At 51.5% G+C, this 22751-nt stretch overlaps 1 protein-coding gene across 1 annotated transcript in view; it reads right to left on the bottom strand.

The window, feature by feature from the left end:
• The window catches only part of PIWIL2 (piwi like RNA-mediated gene silencing 2), a 217895-nt gene extending 200433 nt beyond the window's left edge, over nt 1-17462 (bottom strand). Inside the window, exons 1-4 of the mRNA XM_044276975.1 lie at nt 17436-17462; nt 17288-17384; nt 16833-16965; nt 15800-15949 (exon numbers count right to left, since the gene is read on the bottom strand). Of these exons, the coding sequence (XP_044132910.1) occupies nt 15800-15949; nt 16833-16965; nt 17288-17384; nt 17436-17462 (407 nt within the window). The remainder of the gene's footprint in view (nt 1-15799; nt 15950-16832; nt 16966-17287; nt 17385-17435) is intronic.
• Nucleotides 17463-22751: the final 5289 nt, after the last annotated feature.

The following is a 22751-nucleotide window of genomic DNA, read 5'->3' on the forward strand; positions in this document are numbered from 1 at the left end:
AGTTACACAACCAAATTGCGCATTGGTCGCTGCCCGATAAAAGATTGGTATCGTGTTCCACAATTGTATTTATATATTCTTAATGAAATACCATTAAAACGTAACATTTATTATGATCAATTAAATCCCTAAATATGCATGGTATACACCAAACGATGTGCAATTGGTGACCCGGAACTAGAGATAGGGGAGACTAGTACTGGGTCTCTAATGACTAATCTCACCCTACACTGGATGTACCTTGAGGTGGCAAAGTACTATCCACAAATCCCAAATTACCAGTGGACCCCTATAAGACCCTTCCTGTCCCTGCGCAGCAATGGAGACTGACCAGCTTCATCACCCTGTGGTGGAGGGCCCTGTCACCAGTGTGTTGATATTGATACAGTAGCTCTCTTAAGTCCTATTAAGCGTCCCAACACGTTAAGTTGGACATAGGTCCAACTCATCAGGGGACCTATTGGTTATGATCCCAGTTTCGGAGGTGGTGGTCACTTTTACTGGGCTATATTTCTAACCCCAGATTCAAACCCACCTCTTCCCACTGGTTTACAGTGCAGCAATCACATGCTATGGGGAAAATAAAACCCCCTTACAGTAGTGCATTAGTTAGCATATTACTTATCTTTGCCCCCCCCCCCCCCCCATGTATCGGTCCACACGGATACGGCTGTATTGTGGCTTGTAGCAGCAACAGTGCCACATGCAAAATGGCACCTTTTTAAAGAACGCCGGCCCGTCTCCACAGCGGTCAGCTGACTGCCTCATGACCGGGTCATGTGACTAACCCGGCGATGCACCGCCACCTCCCCCAAAGGATCACATGACCGCCGCGCCTCCCGATGATGCGTGAGGCTCAATGATGCGCGCACCATTTGATCCAGGGAGGTGATGTCAGGGAGGAAGTATTCCTCCCCTTTAGTGTTACGCCGATGTGGGCGGATGTTCAAACGAAGGGGAGGAGGGGCTTCACTGCGGGATACCAGCGCTCCTCCTCCTCCAGGAGAACGGGAGGAAAGATCTTCCCGACGTCAGGTTCATAAGGGACATCCACCAAGGAAGAGTTGCCCGAACCCGCAGAGACAGGCGGATGCGAGCGTCCAGACCCCGAGAGGTCTTGTCCCAGAGGGAAAGGATCTCCTGTTGTAGCGAACGAGTGTGAAACTGGGCATATGGTACGGCCTACGACCCGCATGCACTCCCGGATGGAGACATGATAAATTAGGGCATTTAAGATACACTCTGGTGTTCCAAATCAATGTACCCCCCCCCCCCAGGGGTTAATATCCACGCGTGGCTGAGAGACTAGACGCTGACACAGAAGTTGGCCAAAGCAATCTCTAACTTTTATTACATGGGGTAAGCGTATATACTTCAGAAGAGGGCAGTCTTTCACTGAGGCTTAAACATTGTTTCATTGGTCAAAAAGGAAGAAGAGATGAGAGAGAGGAGATAATACACCTGCATCTGCGCACTGGGTCCTACTTTGGAATGTGAACTAATGTAAACATCTGGTTACCGTCGCCATTTTGTAATGGAGTTTATCCTAACAAGAATACTGCCTACGTCATATGTGACACTTCAAAGAGGTGCTTCTCTATAGGCAGTGAATAATATATACATATCATCGAGCCATATAATTGGCTTATGCACTCCTTCACAGTCTATATGACTCTCTATATAGCTCCCTTGTTGGGACGCCTGTACAAGGATGAGAAAACAGACACCTCTCACAGCACAGCCCTTTGACCCCTCTCTCTGCTCCAATCTTGAAACAAAGAGGGGGTGGGTGGGCACTTGGAGAAGAAAAAGTTAACTCATTACAGTCCTAGAGATACAAAATATAGACTAAAATTCACACATCTTTAACGGACACACGGGGAGCGCAGCAGGCGTGACACTGTCCCCTGGATCTGGGAGAACTTGGAGACTGGAAGAAACACTTTGGCGACCGAGGTATCCAAAACCAACCCGAGGAAGGAGAGCTTCTGGGACGGGAGGAGAGAGGATTTTGGGAAGTTGATCAACCAGCCGAACTGTTCCAGTCTGAACAGTGATCCGGACGCTGTCTTCGGCCTGCGGAAGCGAGGGGGCCTTTATCAGGATGTCGCCCAGGTAGGGCAGCAAAGGAATGCCCCTAGTGCGAAGAAGCACCATGAGCGGCGCTAGGATCTTGGTAAAGACCCGAGGGGCGGTCGCTAACCCGAAAGGAAGGGCGACAAACTGATAGTGCCGGCCACCAATGGCGAAGCGCAGGAATCGTTGGTGAGATTCTGCGATAGGGACATGCAGATAGGCGTCCTGGATGTCTACAGACGCGAGGAACTCCCCTGGAAGAAGAGAAACAATAACGGAGCGGAGGGATTCCATTCTAAACCTCCGCACCCGCAGAAACTTGTTGAGCAGCTTCAGATCCAGGATCGGATGCACCGACCCCTCCTTCTTTGGAACCACGAACAGGTTTGAATAGAAACTAGGGCTGCACCGAAATTCCGGCGGCCGAAAATATCCTCCGGAAATGGGCCTAATCCATTTCGGCCGATATTGGTACATATCGGCAGAAAATAGCGGGGAGGGACTGGGAGGAGGAGCTGGGGGCCGGTGCGTTCACTGTGCTCCGGCCCCTAGCTCCAGTAGTTATAAAATGTGTACAATTAATAAGGATTCTATTCATGAGGCCCCCTCTGCAGTAGAACATTCAATATAGCCACATCCTACTCACAGGGCTGTTATCTTAATGCTGATAAGGGCAGACGAGCGGCAGCGTCACGACTGATGTCATGTGCCCGGCCTACTTTCTGAATGAAGGAGGCGGCGCAGGCATATGACGTCAGTCGTGACGCTGCCGCTCGTCTGCCCGGCCGGCCAGCATTAAGATAACAGCCCTGTGAGTAGGATGTGGCTATATTGAATGTTCTACTGCAGAGGGGGCCTCATGAATAGAATCCTTATTAATTGTACACATTTTATAACTAGTCTGTACTGGAGCGGCAATGGGGGGGGGGGGTCTGTGGATGGCACTGTTATGGGGTGGGTGGGGGGGTCTGTGGATGGCACTGTTATGGGGTGGGGGGTCTGTGGATGGCACTGTTATGGGGTGGGTGGGGGTCTGTGGATGGCACTGTTATGAGGTGGGGGGGTCTGTGGATGGCACTGTTATGGGGTGGTGGGTCTGTGGATGGCACTGTTATGGGGTGGTGGGTCTGTGGATGGCACTGTTATGGGGTGGGTGGGGGTCTGTGGATGGCACTGTTATGAGGTGGGGGGGTCTGTGGATGGCACTGTTATAAATATCATTAAAAAAAAGTATTTTAAAAGTATTTGGGCAAAAAGGCAGTTTTGGTTTCGGTTTTCGGTCAAGGGCATCCTGAATTTCAGTTTCAGTTTCAGACCAGAATTTTCATTTCGGTGCACCCCTAATAGAAACCATTGCCCTGTTCCTCTGGGGGAACTGGGGTAATAACCCCCCGGTCCAGAAGGGAAGAAACTGCCATCAAGAGATCCGAGGCTCGGGCCGGATCCCCCGCAACGCGAGAAGGGAAAAAACGTTCCGGCGGTCTGGACGCAAATTCTATCTTGTAACCCGACGTTACAACTTCTAGAGCCCAGGCATCCTGAACATGAGCCCTCCAAACCTGCTGATAAGAGAGCAGGCGGCCCCCACCACGAGAGGTGGGGGCGTCCCTTCATGCGGAAGACTGCTTGGGAGCAGCAGGGCGGGCCGACTGTGCCCTCGGGCACCAGGAAGGCTGGGGCTTGAAGGAGGGCTTCTTACGGGAGTCCTGTGACCCCCCTGCGGAGGAAGCAGACGACGTCCTGCTAGAAGAGAAGCGGCGAAAGGACTGGTACCGGGAACCGGAAGACCTGGTCCGAAAAACGAGATTTTTGTATAACTTACCAGTAAAATCTCTTTCTCGCTCTTTCCTTGGGGGACACAGAAGACCTTGGGTATAGCTCATCTCCATAGGAGGCGTGACACTAAGTGAAAACTGTTAAGCCCCTCCTCCACAGCTATACCCTCAGCCTGGAGAGAGAGGCTGCCAGTTGCGTGTCCAAGTAGTGAAAAAAGGCAAAGTCCAAAAGTGGAACCAACAAGCCAACTACCCAACGGGTAAAACAACTCGGAAACCGTGTAGAGAAAAACAAAGAATGGGTGGGTGCTGTGTCCCCCAAGGAAAGAGCGAGAAAGAGATTTTACTGGTAAGTTATACAAAAATCTCGTTTTCTCGCCCAGTTTCCTTGGGGGACACAGAAGACCTTGGGACGTTCAAAAGCAGTCCAAAAGGGGGAGGGACCACAGCACCAAGGCGAAGCACCCGAAGGCATCAAGAAACCGCCGCCCGCAGACCAGGCGGCCCAAGGCAGCACCTGCCGAAGCCAGAGTAGGCACCCTGTAGAACGCTGTAAGGCAGACCAGTGACCGCCTCGCACAGACGCATGGCCGAAGCCAAATGCCTCCGGCCCAGGAGGCACCGACAACTCTGGTGAAATGAACGGAGACACCAAAAGCAGAACCCTGCCCTTGGTGCGGTAACCACAGCAATAACCACAGTGAGAAAGCGGAGGAAAGCCACCCCGGAGGCCACCAACCCGTTGCGCGGACCTCCTAGAAAACCAAGTGACCCAACGTCGACAAGAGCCGGAGATCTCCAAGTAAAAACCGCAAGGCCCAAACAACTCCCAAATCTGAAGAAGAGTCCGTTCCCGGGGGTGGAAAGGGGAGGACGAAAGCCTCGTCAAAATGAAAGACAAACACCACCTTCAGAAGGAAGGAAGAGACGGGATGGAGAACAGCCCTGTCCTGAGGAAAGAGAAGGCCCGGAACAAGAAGGGCCGCCACCCAGGCACCCGCCAGAGACACGACGGCTACGGAAACATAACCGTACAGGACAGAAGGAGTAGAGAGAGCTTCTGTAACGGCTCCAAGGGAAAGACTGGAGTGCCAAGAGCCCAGTATGCAATGCCCAGGGCGGTACCCAGGGGCAGTACAAGGGAACCCCAAAGCCGCTCCATGGAAGAGGGTCCTGACAGGCCCAGAGGGCCGGGGAACGCTGAAAGGGGAAGGACAGCGCCGACACTTGACACTTCAAGCAACAGAGTCCCAGTCCCAGATCTAGGTCGGACTGGAGAAAGACAGAACCATTAGGAGCGAACACTAGCGAGCACGCAAGAGTCGCCTGGGCAAGCGGGTGAAAACCCAATGCGAACAGGCGCAGACCCGAAACACGGGCAGTACGGTCGGCAAAAACTGGTCCCGTCGGCCCCCGAGCAACGTTGTCCTGTAACCACCCGGAGTGGGGGAGCAGAAGGACAGACGGAAAGGAACCGAAGGGTCCGCCCAGTAACCGCCAGGACAAGACAGGCTAAAGTCCATGTCGATGTAGCCACCACAGGAAGACGTCCTACAGTCCCGGTGTGGGAGATCTAATGACAATCTCGACCGAATGGGGGTTCCTCCCAAGTTACAGCCAGAGTGAACAAGGGAGACAGTACGAGGCCAAGAGGAACATCAGAACCATCCACATGAACAACCAAGCTCTCCCCAGATGGGAGGGCAGTGAAGGAACCTCCACTGAAGCGCGGCCGGGGCAAAAGCCACACCGGAGGGAGCCGAACCGAACCGAGCGGGAGCCAAGCAGAGCCGGCGAGAAAAGGCAGTCGAGACAGAGGCCGGCATAACACCCTCCAACCGAAAGGAGGAGTGGGCAACAGGGAAGCCATAGGACAGCTCAAAGGCAGAACCCCGCTCACTGAGACGCCCGGTTCACTGCCACGCAGAAGGCGAGTACCCTGAAGAACCCAAGGTGGAGGTCCTACGGACCTGGGTAAGCGAGCACCCAAGAGAAGCTGGGTGACCATCCCGAGAAAAGCGGCCCGAACCCGGTAGCGGACCAGCCTGAAGCGCGGAGGGGGCGCCAAAAGAAAAGACTCATACTGCACGACACCCGAAGAGGAGGAAACAGTAGCAGGCGAGGGAACAGCAGCCCCGCCAGAGCCAACGCCGAAAACGAGTGGCACTGCAAACGGCACTCTCGACCCAGTGACCACTTGCGCCGGGAAGCGAGTGCACGGGAGAACGAAAGGGCACCTATCAAAGAACCACGAACACTCCCCAGGTGGAAAGGCCAACGGACATGGTGGATGCCGACCAACGGGACCACAATATACAGGCCAAACCAGAGAAACGAGCACCACCCAGCTCGGCGAAGTAGAGAGCAGTAGAGCCCATCTACTATATCTAAGGAATACACCTTTGAATACAATGGCATTCTTTTAATGCTTGTATGACAGCACCCAAGGGTTACACAGGTGGACAGAATGATCTCTTTAGAGAAGAGCGCAAGGCCCGTGACAAGCACCACATCCCAAGAGAAAAAGAGGGAATGTCGCAGGAGGAAGTGAGGCATACGTACGAGCAGCCCCGCAAGCAGTGAGAAGGCCAACCCACCTATGGGAGGAGAAGGCATACACGGCCCAAACAACGGACAGAGTGCACCAGAAATACCGCTCACCGCAAAAAAATAGACACCCAGTGAAGGGGATCAGCCACAGAGTCCAACAGTATCAACGGAAGTGCAAAGTGCAACCTGAAAGGGAGTTATGCACAAGACATCAGTATGGCATGCGATGGAAATGCAGGCAGGCCCCCCAGAAAAGGGGGAAACGTATCTGGCAACACTGCAGCTGGTAAGAATGCAAAGGCCCGTCCCAAAGGGGGGATGCCCAAGGCCAGTAACAACTTCAGAGAAGTAGAACATACCATAGTCTGCCCAGAAGGTGACCAATCACATGGCCGCACAGTACCCAGCGGGAACGCAGGAGGGAGGTCCGCCCAGTGAAAGGGGGACATGCACGGGGTTATCCAACCATTAAGCGAGTGCGCAATAACCCACCTAACACCGAATACTGTGAGAGTGCAACTACTCCACAATGAAGGAGAACATGCAAGAATCCCGCACAGCATATCACGGACAGCCATGGGTCACGTGAGGGTGCAAATTTTTCGCCCATGGATGAGGAGGGCCGTGTATGGCCCGCAACACATCCGGCGAAAGAGCAGTATTCCACCCAGAAAGGGGCGGGGTAATGCACACGGCCGTCACCGCATCCAGCAAAAATGCAAGCACCCCGCCAAGGATGCGGGACATGCACATGGCCAGCAACGCACTGGCGAGAAAACAACCACAGTCAGCGGTGTTGTGCGTATGCCGCCTGAGGAAAGGATACATGCTCATTGCTGGCAGCGATTCCAGTGAGTGCAGCACACCACCCAAGGAAGGGGTCGTGCACATGGCCGGCAGCGAATCCAATGATAGTGCAGCAATCCACCTATGGAAGGAGTTCATGCACATGGCCGGCAGCAAATCCAGAGAGAGTGCAGCATTCCGCCTATGGACGGAGGTCATGCGTATGGCCGGCAACGAATCCGGAAAGTGCAGCATTCCGCCTATGGAAGGAGGTCATGCCCATGGCCGGTTCATGCATATGGCCGGCAGCGAATCCAGCGAGAGTGCAGCGTTCTGCCTATGGACGGAGGTCATGCATATGGCCGGCAGCGAATCCAGAGAGAGAGAGCGCAGCAGTCCTCCTTTAGACGGAGGTCATGCGTATGACCAGCAGCGAAGCCAGAGAGAGTGCAACATTCCACCTATGGAAGGAGGTCATGCATAAGGCCGTAGCGAACCCAGCGAGAGTGCAGCATTCCGCCTATGGAAGGAGGTCATGCATAAGGCCGTAGCGAACCCAGCGAGAGTGCAGCGTTCCGCCTATGGAAGGAGGTCATGCATATGGCCGTAGCGAACCCAGCGAGAGTGCAGCGTTCCGCCTATGGAAGGAGGTCATGCATATGGCCGTAGCGAATCCAGCGAGAGTGCAGCGTTCCGCCTATGGAAGGAGGTCATGCATATGGCCGTAGCGAATCCAGCGAGAGTGCAGCGTTCCGCCTATGGAAGGGGGTCACGCATATGGCCGTAGCAAATCCAGCGAGAGTGCAGCGTTCCGCCTATGGAAGGGGGTCGTGCACATGGTCAGCATCGTATGCGGTAAAAGGGCAGTATTCCACCTACAGAAAGGGGGTCATGCACAAGGCCAGCCCGCAGCCAGAGAGTGCAGTATACCGCCTATAATGGGGGGTCATGCACATGGCCAGCACCGCGACTGGAGAGGGCGACTAATTCTGCCTATAGAAAAAGGCGGCCTGCACCTGGCCAGCGCCGTACCCCAGGAGAGGGCAAGGGTCCGCCTAGAAAGGGAAACATGTATACCTGGCCAGTGCCACGGAGCGCAACATGCCACCTATAGAATAGGGGCAGGCATACGGCCAGCGCTCTAAGGTCAGGCTGCAGTATCCTGCGCAGCCAACATAAAATACAGATATTTCATATATATGATATATATTCACACTTCATTATTAATATTATTATATTTTTTATTTTATTTTAATTTTTTTTTTTTTTTTTTTTTTTTTTTTCTATTTATTATTGTAAAACACAGCCTCTTTTAGGCAGGAAGGGGCCACCATATAAGAGCACAGCCTCACTGAGAGGCTAGCCATCCCAGGGTCTCCTCCAGATGGCAGCCGTCAGCGTCCAAGAGGTTAATACAGATCGGACCTGAGGGCGGTGCAGCGATCCCCTGGGGGCGGGGGGACCTCCGGCGGGAAGAATTCGCGCCTGCGAATGCCCGCCCCCTCCAATCGAGGCCGGAATATTGCGGCCTAGTAGGCCGCGAAGCCAGGGCCTAAAGTTTGCGGTGCCCGGAGGTACCGGCCGGGATCTGGAGGGAGCGAAGCGGCGCATGCACAATACCGGCCGCGGGAGCCCACCCCGCGGGCCGGAGAATCAGGGGGCCCGGAAGAAGGAGCCCGGGATAGAACCTTTCTGCGGCGCCCGACCGACCGGAAGACAGCCTCTCCGAGCACCTGCGGTCGGCCGGGGTCCGCTGAACACCGCAGTCATGCCGGCCGCGGGAGCCCACCCCGCGGACCGGAAACAAGGGCCCTACGCCGCAGCAGTCAGGAGAGGGCCCAGGCCCTGAGCCGTCTCAAGGAGGGATGCCTGCGCACCGGTAAGGCGATAGGGGGGGGATGGGGGACCCTGCAAGGAGAGAGGCAGCTCCCTGGGCGGCATGATAGGGACGCCAGCATAACCCCTCAGTGGATGCACCTATAGTGGAGGGGAGGAGAGGGAACTAATAAAACAAACTAGGGTGGCCAGACCAGTATGGGGGTCAGTCAAGCAGGAGACCGGGGTGGGGGGGAGGGGGTCGTAGGGCTGGAGAAGCCACTCTCTCACCACAGCCGTCTTCACCCTCGGTCCGTTCCAGCAGGGTCGCCCCTTCAGCTACTGGCACCGTAGTGGCAGGACGCTGGAAGAGGGACTTGGCGTGCGGGCGACCCTTACGCTGGCGGGATGCAGGGGAGCTGGGCTGCCCTGGTCCACCTTGCCTTCTGTGGGGGAGGCAGCAGTGCGGATACCGGCACTGGCGCAGCTCAACCCCGGGAGAAACAGAGAGGTCTAGTGCGTCTCTGTTGTCCCGTATTCTGGAACAAAAGAAAATAAAAAAGTAAAAATCAAAAATTTTTAAAAAACAACAAAGGAGAAAACAGCCCTGCAGTAGCAGGGAGTGTCTTGCCTCCTTGGACACTAAGCAAAAACTGGCAGCCTCTCTCTCCAGGCTGAGGGTATAGCTGTGGAGGAGGGGCTTAACAGTTTTCACTTAGTGTCACGCCTCCTATGGAGATGAGCTATACCCAAGGTCTTCTGTGTCCCCCAAGGAAACTGGGCGAGAAAGGGCGTTTTGACCTAGGTTGCGGAAGATGAGTGCTCTTGCCCCCAGTAGCGGCAGAGATGAACTTGTCTAGTTGAGCCCCAAAAAGTCTGGAACCCTCAAAGGGGAGGTTAGCAAGGGAACGCTTGGAAAAAGCGTCGGCGTCCCACACCTTCAACCAGACCTCTCTGCGCTGAATGACCGAGAGGGCTGAAATGCGGGCAAAGAGGGAACCAATGTCCATGGAAGCCTCGCAGAGGAACTTGGAGGCCTGAGACATCTGGAGAACCAAATCCAATGCGTCAGCAGACGTACCTTGTTCCGCCAGGTCTTAGTGGTGGCGCTGCAACCACACCGAGAGGGCTCTGGCCACCCATGCCGAGGCAAAGGCAGGTCGCAGGGACGTCCCCGCCAGTGAGAAAATGGATTTGGAAATATAATCTAGGCGCCTGTCCACAGCGTCCTGCAGAGAAGAGCCGTCTAGGAAAGGGAGGACCGTGTTTTTGGCTAACCTGGCCACCGGGGGATCCACCTTAGGGGGAGAAGACACTTCTCCACACTGTCAGCCGGAAAAGGATAAAGCGTATCCATGCGTTTGGTGGCAGAAAACTTTTGATTAGGACGGTCCCAGGCCCTAGATATGAAACTTTTGATTAGGACGGTCCCAGGCCCTAGATATGACCGCGGAAAATTCATGGACAGGAAACACAGACAGCCGCTACTAAGTCAGCCACCATTGTGGAGAGCTTAGGCGGAGGGTCCCGCTCCATGACCTCGTCGAGCCGGACAATTCCCCTTCAGACTTGCGCTCCCTGGGGGAGGGAGTCGTCCGAACACGCCTCTAGACGAGGGGGGGGGAAGCGGAGTCATCCGAGGAGGGATGCTGCCGCTCACGCTGCCTCTTAGTAGTCAGGCGTCCTCTGCGGGAACCACTGCGAGGAGACGGAGTGGTTGGCGCCCCAGGATTGAAAACTGCCACACGTTCCATAAGGGACATGGCTGCCTTGGCGACTAAGGCCAAATCAGCGGCCGCACTAGACATGGCGGATGCCCAAACGGGGACCGCAGACTCTGCAGGGACGGGGGGGGGGGGGGGGGGGGCGGGGCAAGAGAAGGGGGAGAAAGGTGATCCTGTCCAGGGGCAGAGCAGGAGGCACAGGTACCAGTGACAGAAAGTGGTAGCAGACACTCCATACAGGACCCCATTGGGGTCTGAGAAGAGGTCTTAGCAGACTTAGGTATGATGGCAACACAAAAAAGGAACTACCAGCTGCAGCTAGAGAGGATTGTAGTATACTTATCTGCTCCTGAAGTCTTCTCCCTCTGTTCCGTACCAGCAGGGCTCACCTCTTCAGACATCTGACTCCCCGAGTACAGTGCTCTGGATGGAGGGCAGCATCAGGTGACCCAGAAGCTGGTGAGATGCCGGAGCTAACAGGTCGAGCCCGGATCCACTTGTCTTCTTGGGGAAAAATGGAGGCAGCCAGGCAGCGTCCAAAAGACGGCGGCGGGCACTCCACGGGGGACCAGGAAAGCGCTATGCCGACCTGTGTCCCCATCTAGAAGAAAATAACAAAAAGGAGACTAATCAATAAGTGTCATCTTCCTTCACCAGACACTAAGCAAAGACTGAGTTCCTCCTGGTGGAGCCTGGGGGTATAGCAGGAGGAGGAGCTCTCTTTTATATTTGCATAGTGTCCCTCCTACTAATACCGCTAAGCTATACCCATGGTCTGTGTCCCCCAATGGAAAAAAGTACGAGAAATAGAGAAGGTGCAGTCAGCGAACCGATGCCTACTGTACCCTGCGCCCAAGAGACACATCACCTGTAAAACCTGGAGAAGATGTACAGAAAGGGTCAGGTAGTTGCCCTATAAACTTGCAGAGCCGAAGCCCAGTGACGTACTGCTCAAGAAGCCCCCGACTGCCTGAGTAGCAGTGACCCAGAAGGGAGGTTCCTTGCCTTCAGTTAGCCTCAGTGACGGCCAAACAAATCCTACGAGAGATGGCGACCTTGCACACAGCCAGTCCTTTTCACTGGGCTGTCTAGAATGAAAGAGTCTGAGAGGTTGATGAGGATCGCCTATGTCAAGTCTAGCTTGTGAAGAGCCTACTCCCAAGCATGAGGAGAGGAAAAGAACAAAGGAAAGACAATGCAAGAGGGGAAAAGTCAGACAGAAGCACCCTGTAGAGACAGAAGACACCAGAGCAAGCAGGCCTCCGGAGGTTGGGCCTGGCCAGGAAGGAGACCAGGGGATGTAATCGGAGGCCTGCCAGATGTACAGGCAGTTGGATGGCCATAAAAAAATAAAAGTCAACCTGGCAAGCCACAAGTATGCCCTGCAAGCTGAATGGCCAGGCAGAGTGAAATTGCAACAGTATCCATGCAGATGGCCGGTGCTTAGGTAGGGTGTAGTGTAGACATGGTGCAGGCAGGCAGATAACGCTCCCCTGCAAGAGGAAGAAACACTCCCTGGAATCCCGAGAGGATTTCAAGGGGGAAACACCAGTGAGAGGCGTAAACCTCACCAGTGTGAGTAACAAGACACCCACAAAGAGTGCTGGGGAGAAAGAGGGGATATGTGAAGGGGCTCAAGATCTCCCACCATAATTCTTTCACCCGTCCGCAAGTGTATTGTTGTCTCCGCAAAACACGGACACCAGCCATGTGTGTTCTGCATTTTGTGATAGAAATGCCTATTATTGTCTGTAGCTGCGGACAAGAATATGACATGCTGTATATTTTTTGCAGGGCCGCAGAACTACAGATGGGGGGAGCACAGTGTGCTGTCCACATCTTTTGCGGCTCCATTGAAAAGAATGGGTTCACACCCTTTCCGCAAATTTGCGAAACAGATGTGGACCCATTTATACAAACGCGCCAATGGACCCAAACTAAGCTCTTTTTTTTTTACAGGTTTTAAAAATCTCTTTTAAAGTTTAACCTCCCATGCGATTAACCAGCTGCCGGGAGCCATACCTCTGTGAGCGGTAATCGCTCACTACAGGCAATGCAGGGAGGCAGGAGGAAACTTACCGCTTACACAGGCATCGCTCCTGGCGGCTGGTTAGTCACACAGTACAGGGGGAAAGCTCATTGACAGTGCTGGCCATGCTGGTCAGTAAGGGAACTTTCACACTTGCGTTTTTCTTTTCCGGCATAGAGTTCCGTCACAGGGGCTCTATACCGGAAAAAAACTGATCAGTTTTATCCCCATGCATTCTGAATGGAGAGTAATCCGTTCAGTTTGCATCAGGATGTCTTCAGTTCAGTCGTTTTGACTGATCAGGCAAAAGAGAAAACCGTAGCATGCTACGGTTTTCTCTCCGGCCAAAAAAACTGAATACATGCCTGAACGCCGGATCCGGCATTTTTTCCCATAGGAATGTATTAGCGCCGGATCCGGCATTCAGAATACCGGAATGCCGGATCAGTCGTTCCGGCATGCGCAGATCGGCAAAAATATGAAAAAATGTACAAGACGGATCCGTCTGTCCGCATGACAAGCGGAGAGACGGATCCGTCCTTGCAATGCATTTGTGAGACGGATCCGCATCCGGATCCGTCTCACAAATGTTTTCAGTCAGCGGCAGATCGGCGGATCCGGCGGCCAGTTCCGACGACGGAACTGCCGCCGGATCACACTGCCGCAAGTGTGAAAGTAGCCTAAGCAGGAAGCAAGGAAATAGCGGTAAGTTTCCTCCTGCCTCCCTGCATTGCCTGTAGTGAACCCTTTCTCTAACTATATAACTGAACTTGTCTCAGGGTACTTTCACACTAGCGTTTTTCTTTTCGGTCAGTGAGTTCTGTCCCAGGGGCTCTATACAGGAAAAGAACTGATCAGTTTTATCCTAATGCATTCTGAATGGAGAGCAATCCGTTCAGGATGTATCAGGATGTCTTCAGTTCAGTCTTTTTGACTGATCAGGACGGAGATAAAACCGCAGCATGCTACGGTTTTTATCTCCAGCCCAAAAAACTGAATACTTGCCGGAATGCTGGATTCGGCATTTCTTTTACATAGGAATGTATTAGTGCCGGATCCGGCATTCAAAATACCGGAATACCGGATCCGTCCTTCCAGTCTGCGCATGCACAGAACGAAAAAAATATGTAAAAAAAAATCTAAACTGAACCGTTTGTCCGTATGCATTTGTAAGACGGATCGATATCCTGATCAGTCTTAAAATGAAATCAGTCGGCATACATTTTGCCGGATCCGGCAGGCAGTTCCGGTGAGAGAACTGCCTGCCGGATTCCTCTGCTGCAAGTGTGAAAGTAGCCTAAGGCCTCATGCACATGACCGTCGTGTGCATCCACGTCCGTTCCGTCATTTTTCACAGTTTAGCGGAGATCCCATTCATTTCTATGGAGCTGTGAAAAAAAAAACTGATAGTCCTCAGTTTTTTCTCCGCATCCGTGATTCCAGTCCATCAAAAAAATATAACCTGTCCTATTATTGTCAGTGGAAAACGGAGGACGGACCCATTCAAGTCAATGGGTCCATAAAAAAAAACAGATGCACAACTGGTATGTCATCCGTGTCCGCATCCGTTTTTTTCTACAAGACATTGGTGCAATAAAATTACACTTTTCATTAACCTTCCTTTTTTTTCCTGTCAGACAAAAAAAAACAGGAAGACACAAGTAAACACAACTGAAGCAAAATCGGACACGGACCACTGAAGTCCAAATCAAATGACAGTGAAAAAACACTGTCGTGTGCATGAGGCCTAAGAGTACAATAAAAGGTTCTGGATGACGACAAAACCACTGAGTCCACATGGACATCAGTGCAGCCGTTTCAGGTACTACAATGAGGCAGGAGAGAGACCGCACACCTTTCTGTTTGGCAATCACTAAAATTGGCTTATACAGCGCTCGTTCAGCCAACTGCATCTCTTTCAGTGCCCAATGGGCAGTACGAAGAAATCCATTGCCAGACATCTCTTATCTCCCAGAGATCAAAAGAATCTTAAAAATCAATGCGCCAGATACTTCTCTCCCTGGGCAGTTGAGTGTAGCACTAGAAGGCAGCCGGACCGTGGTGGATAACACAAGGCGCAGAACACAACCAGGCATCAATATAGTTTTACTTTATTCTGAGACTCTCAGGTCTCACAATAAAGTATAACTATATTTGACGGCTGGTTGTGTTCTGCGCCTTGTGTCATCCACCACAAGTTCGACTACCATGGTCCTGCTGCCTTCTAGTGCTACAGTCTATCCAACCGGCGGTTTGGCTCCCACCTAAGGATCTCAGAAAAGTCCGGCTGCACCAACCAGCAATATTTTCTCCTTTACCTTCACTGGTGTTGTGCCCAGTTTGGTGCAACACGAATAGGTGAGCAGACTATATTTCCCTCTAAGAGGGCTCTTTTGATTTTACATATTAACCCTATGATCGCCTCTCTCCTCTCATTGCCACATATTGCCGGGCAGTTGAGTGGGAAGATCTCTATACAGACTGAGTTGGGTTCCGACATATTACATGTTGAAGGCCTATCCTACTTAAAAGGAATCTGCCATGCTCTCTCGTCTGCCAGCATGATGTTACAGAGGGTGAATTAAGCAGACTGATATACAGTCTGTGGTAGGGCACCGACACAAAGGCAAGTGAGCGAAGCCTTGGATGCAACAGCACTACAGTCTTTGCACTAATTAGCATAAAATAAAAAGCATAATTTTTTTTAATTGGGGGCACATATAAGGATGGGAGGAAAACCATCACACTATGTTAACAAGCGCACAACGGAGCATGAGGCCCGTTTTAGTAACAGGAACCTCTGCTCTATGGAGTCCATAGGCTAGTCAGTGAATGACAGCTATCTCTGTATGCATGCTCTTACAGAGCAAACTGTCAATTATTTGGTCACCTTGGCCACTTACCTGCTAAGCAGGGATTTCAATCAGTATGTGATAGGTTATACTGAATCAAATCTGCTCTAAGACGCAGACAGACTAAACAGCATCAAAACGGTAATACAATATGTGCAGGTTAAAACAGAACTAGATCTCTTGATTTCTAACCTCCGTTCCTCAGGTTTTACTGAAGGATCAGTATAAAAGCCTCCTACTTTAGGAGCTGTGGGGGTTGGGACTGTAGCCATCTGCCTTCCTAGACCCCTACTTGGAAAGATGGACATGGGCTGCTCTCCAACTGCAGGGCTCATTGGAAATCTTGGAAAGGACAGATATAAACAGCATTAATACTTAGATGGTGTAAGAGCAGCCGCTTCAACTGTGTAACAATTAATATTGCTTTCATTTCTACAAAGTAATACATTCTTGAATGCATAAATGCTGGATAATTCATCATATATACGGCAACACAAAGGAGGTCGTATCCTCCCATTACATATCAGCAGAAAGACCAGTAACGAGATTTTGCTTTCAGATGCAGGGTGTGTTATTAAATACCTTACCTGTCACCAAGTACACTTAAAGGGGATGTCTCACGTCAACAAATGGCATTTATCATGTAGAGAAAGTGAATAGAAGGCTCTTACTAATGTATTGTGATTGTCCATATTGCCTTCTTTGCTGGCTGGATTCATTTTTCCATCACATTATACACTGCTCATTTCCATGGATACGACCACCCTGCAATGGTTGTCGTGTTTGCACACTATAGGAAAAAGCGCTGACTGGTGGCTAGGACCGTGAGAACATAGGACCCCATAAACATTAAAAGGTTGGCTGGTCCCGCCAAAATCTGCATTTTTGGCCAACATTTATGGCCAGCTTTACGCTGCAATAATGCGTACTAAGGGTCCATTCACACGTCCGTATGTGTTTTGCGGATCTGCAATTGCGGACAAGAATAGGACATGTTCTATTTTTTTGCGGAACGGAAATGCAGATCCGGAAGTGCGGATCCGCAAATGTGGATGCGGACAGCACATTCCGGCCACATTAAAAATAAATGGGTCCGCACCTGTTCCACAAAATTGCTGAACGGATGCGGACCCATTTTGCGGACGTTTGAATGGACCCTAAAAGTGTAAAGCAGGAATACTGAAGAGGGTTTTTCTAAATCATAAAAGGTATATTCCTCACTCACCTAGCTCTTCCGAGGGGTACAGCTGAATCCCCGCTACCTGGATGCATAGGAGGTTTAAAGGCTGCACGGATAGATGAACCAGGTTGATGGGAAGGGCCTTCACCCTGGCCAACAGCCCCCAGAATCCCCCTGCCTACAGACAAAGAAACAGTCAAAGTCAAATCAAATAGAAAACATAACAGTCTATGGACTGGAGTAACATCTCCAAGCAGCCACTCCGTATGCCAAGAGGTCTTAAAAGAGTTATACCAGTGGGCACAATTGCACATACTAATCAGTGCCAACAAGGGAGGAAAAAAGAAACATTTATTCTTTGGATCTCTGCCACTGCGCCTGAGAAGGACCGTGTAGTAGTGTCTAGGACCCCAAAGAATTGTAACTGCTTAACTTCACCCTTCGATCTATACATTGTTGTGTATTGTAGCCAGTCCCATCACTTCTAATGAAGGACTTACCAAACACGGATCCCCCACGACCAGAGGCTGTAGACGACTGTGTTTCGAAGCCCAAGCCACGGAACAGGGAAGGCAGCACATTTCCTGGATCCTGCAGCTTTTATAAAATACACAAAGTTAATCACATTATGATGAAACCAAGCAGCACCAAATAACCCCCACAGCAGTGTCTCATACTCTCCTGAAATAAAGCCCAAGAAGGTGGCAGGGTTTACGGATGAGAGACTGAGCACTTACTGGGCTTAGGACCGCCCACTGGACACTTGCAAGCTAATTTGCATATGGGATCAAACTTTATTTTCTAGCCAACTGGACCTCTGTTTTGCGACAAAGGTATGCTTCTACAAACTGTGTAAGTGGAATTAGTTTAAGAGGCAGAAAGGAGCTGACAGACTCCTGTAAAAGGTTTCTACCATGTCGTGTTTAAATAAATAAAAAATCAAGTTTAGCATATGTTACTGCTGCAGCAGCATTATGCATATAGCAATCTTTAGTTTCTTCACTTACCTCTGTTTTCCTTGAGTTTTCCCCTTAGTTACGGCTGTTTAAACATTTACAATATGAGGACCTTCTCAAGATGGCTCCTCTGCCAGTTCTCTGAGGCCAAAACTGCTTTCCCTCACTTCTCATACACACTTGCTGTAGCCAGCAGCTCCCTGCCAGCCAATCAGATTGGATTACTGAGACACGCCTCCTCACTATCAGTTGTTTAAACTGATAATCTATCCTCTGGACAGATCATCAGCTTCTGATCGGCAGAGGTCCGACCCCCGGGACACCCACCGATCAGCTGTTTGAGAAGGCAGCGGCGCTCCAGCAGCGCCGCGCCCTTCTCACTGTTTACCGCTGGCCCAGTCACGTCACGACTAGTATCACTGGCCTGGGCGGGGCTAAGCTCTGTTCACTTGAATGGAGCTTAGCCCCGCCCAGGCTAGTTGATACAAGTCGTGACTTCCCTGGGACTGCGGTAAACAGTGAGAAGGCCGCTGGAGCGCCGGCTGCCTTCTCAAACAGCTGATCGGCGGGGGTCCCGGATGTTGGATCCCCGCCGATCAGAAGCTGACGATCTATCCAGAGGATAGATCATCAGTTTAAACAAAGTGCAGAACCCCTTTAATGCAGGCATGCAGTGTGAAGGACCGCCCTTCTGTCTTCCTAGCCGGAGACAGATGAGCCATAGCAACGGTCTTTTAAGGCTCCAGAGTAAAAAAATATATCAAGGAGCCATTGGCTCCTAACCTGAAAAATTTAGGAGCCAAATTAAAAAATTTTGTCGCCAAATTTAAAATACATATAATTACGGTAGAATATAGAAAAAAAAAAAAACACACACACACACACGTCTTACCTAGGCTGGTCACGATACCCAAATTTTGACTCGATTTCGATACCATAAAAAAGTATTGCGATACTCGATACCACGTTAAAAAAATAAAACACCAAAAAAGCTGCGTGCATTCCAGATTTTATGGAACGTCTGGACCATAATAGAACAGTCCGAACCTAATTTTTGTCGGGACAAGGTGACCGTTACGGCATTCACCGCATAGGAGATATTAAAAAATATTTTAATAGTTCGCACTTTTTTGGGCGTGGCGATATGTAATTTTTTGTATTGTTTATATATTTTATATGTAAAATTGGGCAAGGGGGTGATTTAAACTTAATATTTTGGTGTTTTTTTTACTTTTTATTTAATAACTATTGACCCCCTTAGGGGCTAGAACCTGGAATCTTTTCATCCCTTTTAGAGCTCCATCAGGGTGAATAGGACCTCACATTCTCCCTCCTGCCCTGTGCTCTGTGCACACAGCAGCAGGGAGCAGACCATGACGGCCAGGTCTTCAGTAGCGTCCTGGCTGCAATGGTAACCGATCGGAGCCCAAGGCTTACACTGCTGGGGCTCCGATCGGAACTGCCACGTCCGCCAATGATTATAACACTTGGGGGGGAGGTTTCGGTGCACTGTGCCAACAATGAATATAGTTTATGCTTAATACAAACGCAGGCTGCGGGTGCCAGCCATATCCCATACCCGGCACCCAGCCTCTATTACTGCGCGCTGCGATGCGCCGCTATTAACCCATCAGGTGCTGCACCTGAGGGGTGCATGGCGGCGGATCGCAGCACGCAGTCATAGAGGCTGGGTGCCAGGTATTGGATATGGCCGGCACCCGCAGCGCAGCCTGCGTTTGTATTCAGGCATAAAACTAGGGCTGCACGATATGGGAATTTTGTGCGATTGTGATTAGGGCCCTAAAAATTGCGATAACGATATGCGATGCGATATTTTAAGGGAATTGTGCTAGAGGTCTATTTGTTTGGATTCTCCCATATGAGCCGCTGACGCGGCTGGGTATAACATAGTTATAGGGGATCTGTGGAGGGCGCCGTGTTGTGGGGGATCTGTGGAGGGCGCCGTGTTGTGGGGGATCTGTGGAGGGCGCCGTGTTGTGGGGGATCTGTGGAGGGCGCCATGTTGTGGGGGATCTGTGCAGGGCGCAGTTATATGGGGGATCTGTGGAGGACGCCGTTATTTGGGGGATCTGTGGAGGACGCCGTTATTTGGGGGATCTGTGGAGGACGCTGTTAAATGGGGGATCTGTGGAGGACGCTGTTAAATGGGGGATCTGTGGAGGGCGCTGTTATGGGGGATCTGTGGAGGGCGCTGTTATGGGGGATCTGTGGAGGGCGCTGTTATGGGGGATCTGTGGAGGGCGCTGTTATGGGGGGTTTCTGTGGAGGGTGCTGTTATGGGAGATCTGTGGAGGACGCTGTTATGGGAGATCTGTGGAGGACGCTGTTATGGGAGATCTGTGGAGGACGCTGTTATGGGAGATCTGTGGAGGACACTTATGGGGGACCTGTGGATGGCACCGTTATGGGGTGGATCTGTGGAGTACGCTGTTATAGGGGATGTGTGCTATGACACATAGGGCCATGAGGGGGGCCAGCATAAGACATATAGCATCTTATGCTGGTCCCCCTCATGGCCCTATGTGTCCCCTCATGTGTCCTAAACTGCGCACATACGGTAACTGTCTGTGTGTAAAGTATGTTACTCCTGTGTGAAACAATCTCTCTCCTATTGATAACAGGTCCAGCCTCTGTACTCACTGTCACTACAATGCACTGCAGCGAGCTGGCCGGCCGGCGCGTGACTGACGTCACTTAGTAACGCTCCTCCCACTTCAGGAACCAGGAGCGTTACTAAGTGACGTCAGTCACGCGCCGGCCGGCCAGCTCGCTGCCGTTCGCTGCAGTGCATTGCATTCATAGTGACAGTGAGTACAGAGGCCGGACCTGTTATCAATAGGAGAGAGATTGTTTCACACAGTAGTAAAATACTTTACACGCAAAGGCAGTTATGTGGGCGGGGCCCCTTTATATATACCGTATATACTCGAGTATAAGACGAGTTTTTTGGCACATATTTTTGTGCTCAAAAAGCCCCCTCGTCTTATACTCGAGTCTCGATTTGGCCGACCTGAAAATGCCACTGCAGCGAGCGGCCCGGCCGGCGCGTGACTGACGTCACATAGTAACGCTCCTGCTTCCTGAAGTGGGAGGAGCGTTACTAAGTGATGTCAGTCACGCGCCGGCCAGCCAGCTCCCGCGTGCATTCATCGTGACAGTGAGTACAGAGGCCGGACCTGTTATCAAAAAGGAGAGAGATTGTTTTACACAGGAGTAACACTTTACACGCAAAGGCAGTTATGTGCGCAGTTTAGGACACGAGGGGACACATAGGGCCATGAGGGGGACCAGCATAAGATGCTATATGTCTTATGCTGCCCCCCCCCCCTCATGGCCCTATGTGTCATAGCACAGATCCACCCCATAACAGCGTCCTCCACAGATCCACCCCATAACAGTGCCATCCACAGATCCACCCCATAACAGTGCCATCCACAGGTCCCCATAAGTGTCTTCCACAGATCCCCCATAACAGCGTCCTCCACAGATCCCCCATAACAGCGTCCTCCACAGATCCCCCATAACAGCGTCCTCCACAGATCCCCCATAACAGCGTCCTCCACAGATCCCCCATAACAGCGTCCTCCACAGATCCCCCATAACAGCGTCCTCCACAGATCCCCCATAACAGCGTCCTCCACAGATCCCCCATAACAGCGTCCTCCACAGATCCCCCATAACAGCGTCCTCCACAGATCCCCCATAACAGCGTCCTCCACAGATCCCCCATAACAGCGTCCTCCACAGATCCCCCATAACAGCGTCCTCCACAGATCCCCCATAACAGCGTCCTCCACAGATCCCCCATAACAGCGTCCTCCACAGATCCCCCATAACAGCGTCCTCCACAGATCCACCCCATAACAGTGCCATCCACAGGTCCCCATAAGTGTCCTCCACAGATCCCCCATAACACTGTCCTCCACAGATCCCCCATAACACTGTCCTCCACAGATCCCCCATAACACTGTCCTCCACAGATCCCCCACATAACAGCGTCCTCCACAGATCCCCCACATATGCTGCATTTCCCACCCTAGTCTTATACTCGAGTCAATAATTTTTCCCATTTTTTGGGGGTAAAATTAGGGGCCTCGGCTTATATTCGGGTCGGCTTATACTCGAGTATATACGGTAATCGCAGCATTTTCGGGTAGGCCAAATCGCCGTATCGCATTTGCCGATTATCGCGACTCGATTATTTTTTCGATTTATTGTGCAGCTCTACATAAAACTATATTTATTGGTGGTGCAGTGGCGACAGCCCCTCCCCTCATTCTCCCTGCTATCAGCCCATTGGTGGCAGAGGCACAGGGGGAGGGACTGCCTCCTTCTCCCCTGTGCTGTTGAGAAGAACATGGCACGCGCTGACAGCAGCGCGTGCCATATCAGTTTGATGTGAAAGCAGCAGAGCAGCGGAGGGTCTAGGCGCAAATGGCGAAAAGACTACAAAGTCTTGTCGCCATTTAGCAATTCTAAGTCGCACTGGCGACCATTTTGGTCGCCATCTGGAGCCCTGTAAGGGAGCAGAGGAAAGGGACAGAGGACATTAATGAAAGCTGTTGTTATAAGGTAATGACAGATCTTTTGGAAATCATTGACAGACTACCTCAGGTATACATGCCTAGCTCTAATAAACTAGCAAATAAAAAAAATAGAAAATATGACAGTTACCCTTTAACACTTATTCCATATCCTATGCATAGTGGCTAAGTGCCCGGAGGGCCAACACCAATCACAAGAGTTGGGGACCCTCATATGTTCACCCATTTGAATGGGGTGGCAGCATCCATGCATATCCACTGCTCCATTCAAACAGCAACACAAGGCCCCTGTTTTGTGATCAGCGAGGGCACCAACGGTTGGACCCAATCCCACCACGGTGGCTCAGTGGTTAGCACTGGTGCCCTGTATTGATGGGGTCCTGGGGTTCGAATCCAACCAAGGACAACATCTGCATGGAGGTTTTTGTGGGTTTCCACCCACA

This window comes from Bufo gargarizans, chromosome 2, assembly GCF_014858855.1.
Source record: "Bufo gargarizans isolate SCDJY-AF-19 chromosome 2, ASM1485885v1, whole genome shotgun sequence".
NCBI classification, from domain to species: Eukaryota; Metazoa; Chordata; class Amphibia; order Anura; family Bufonidae; genus Bufo; species Bufo gargarizans.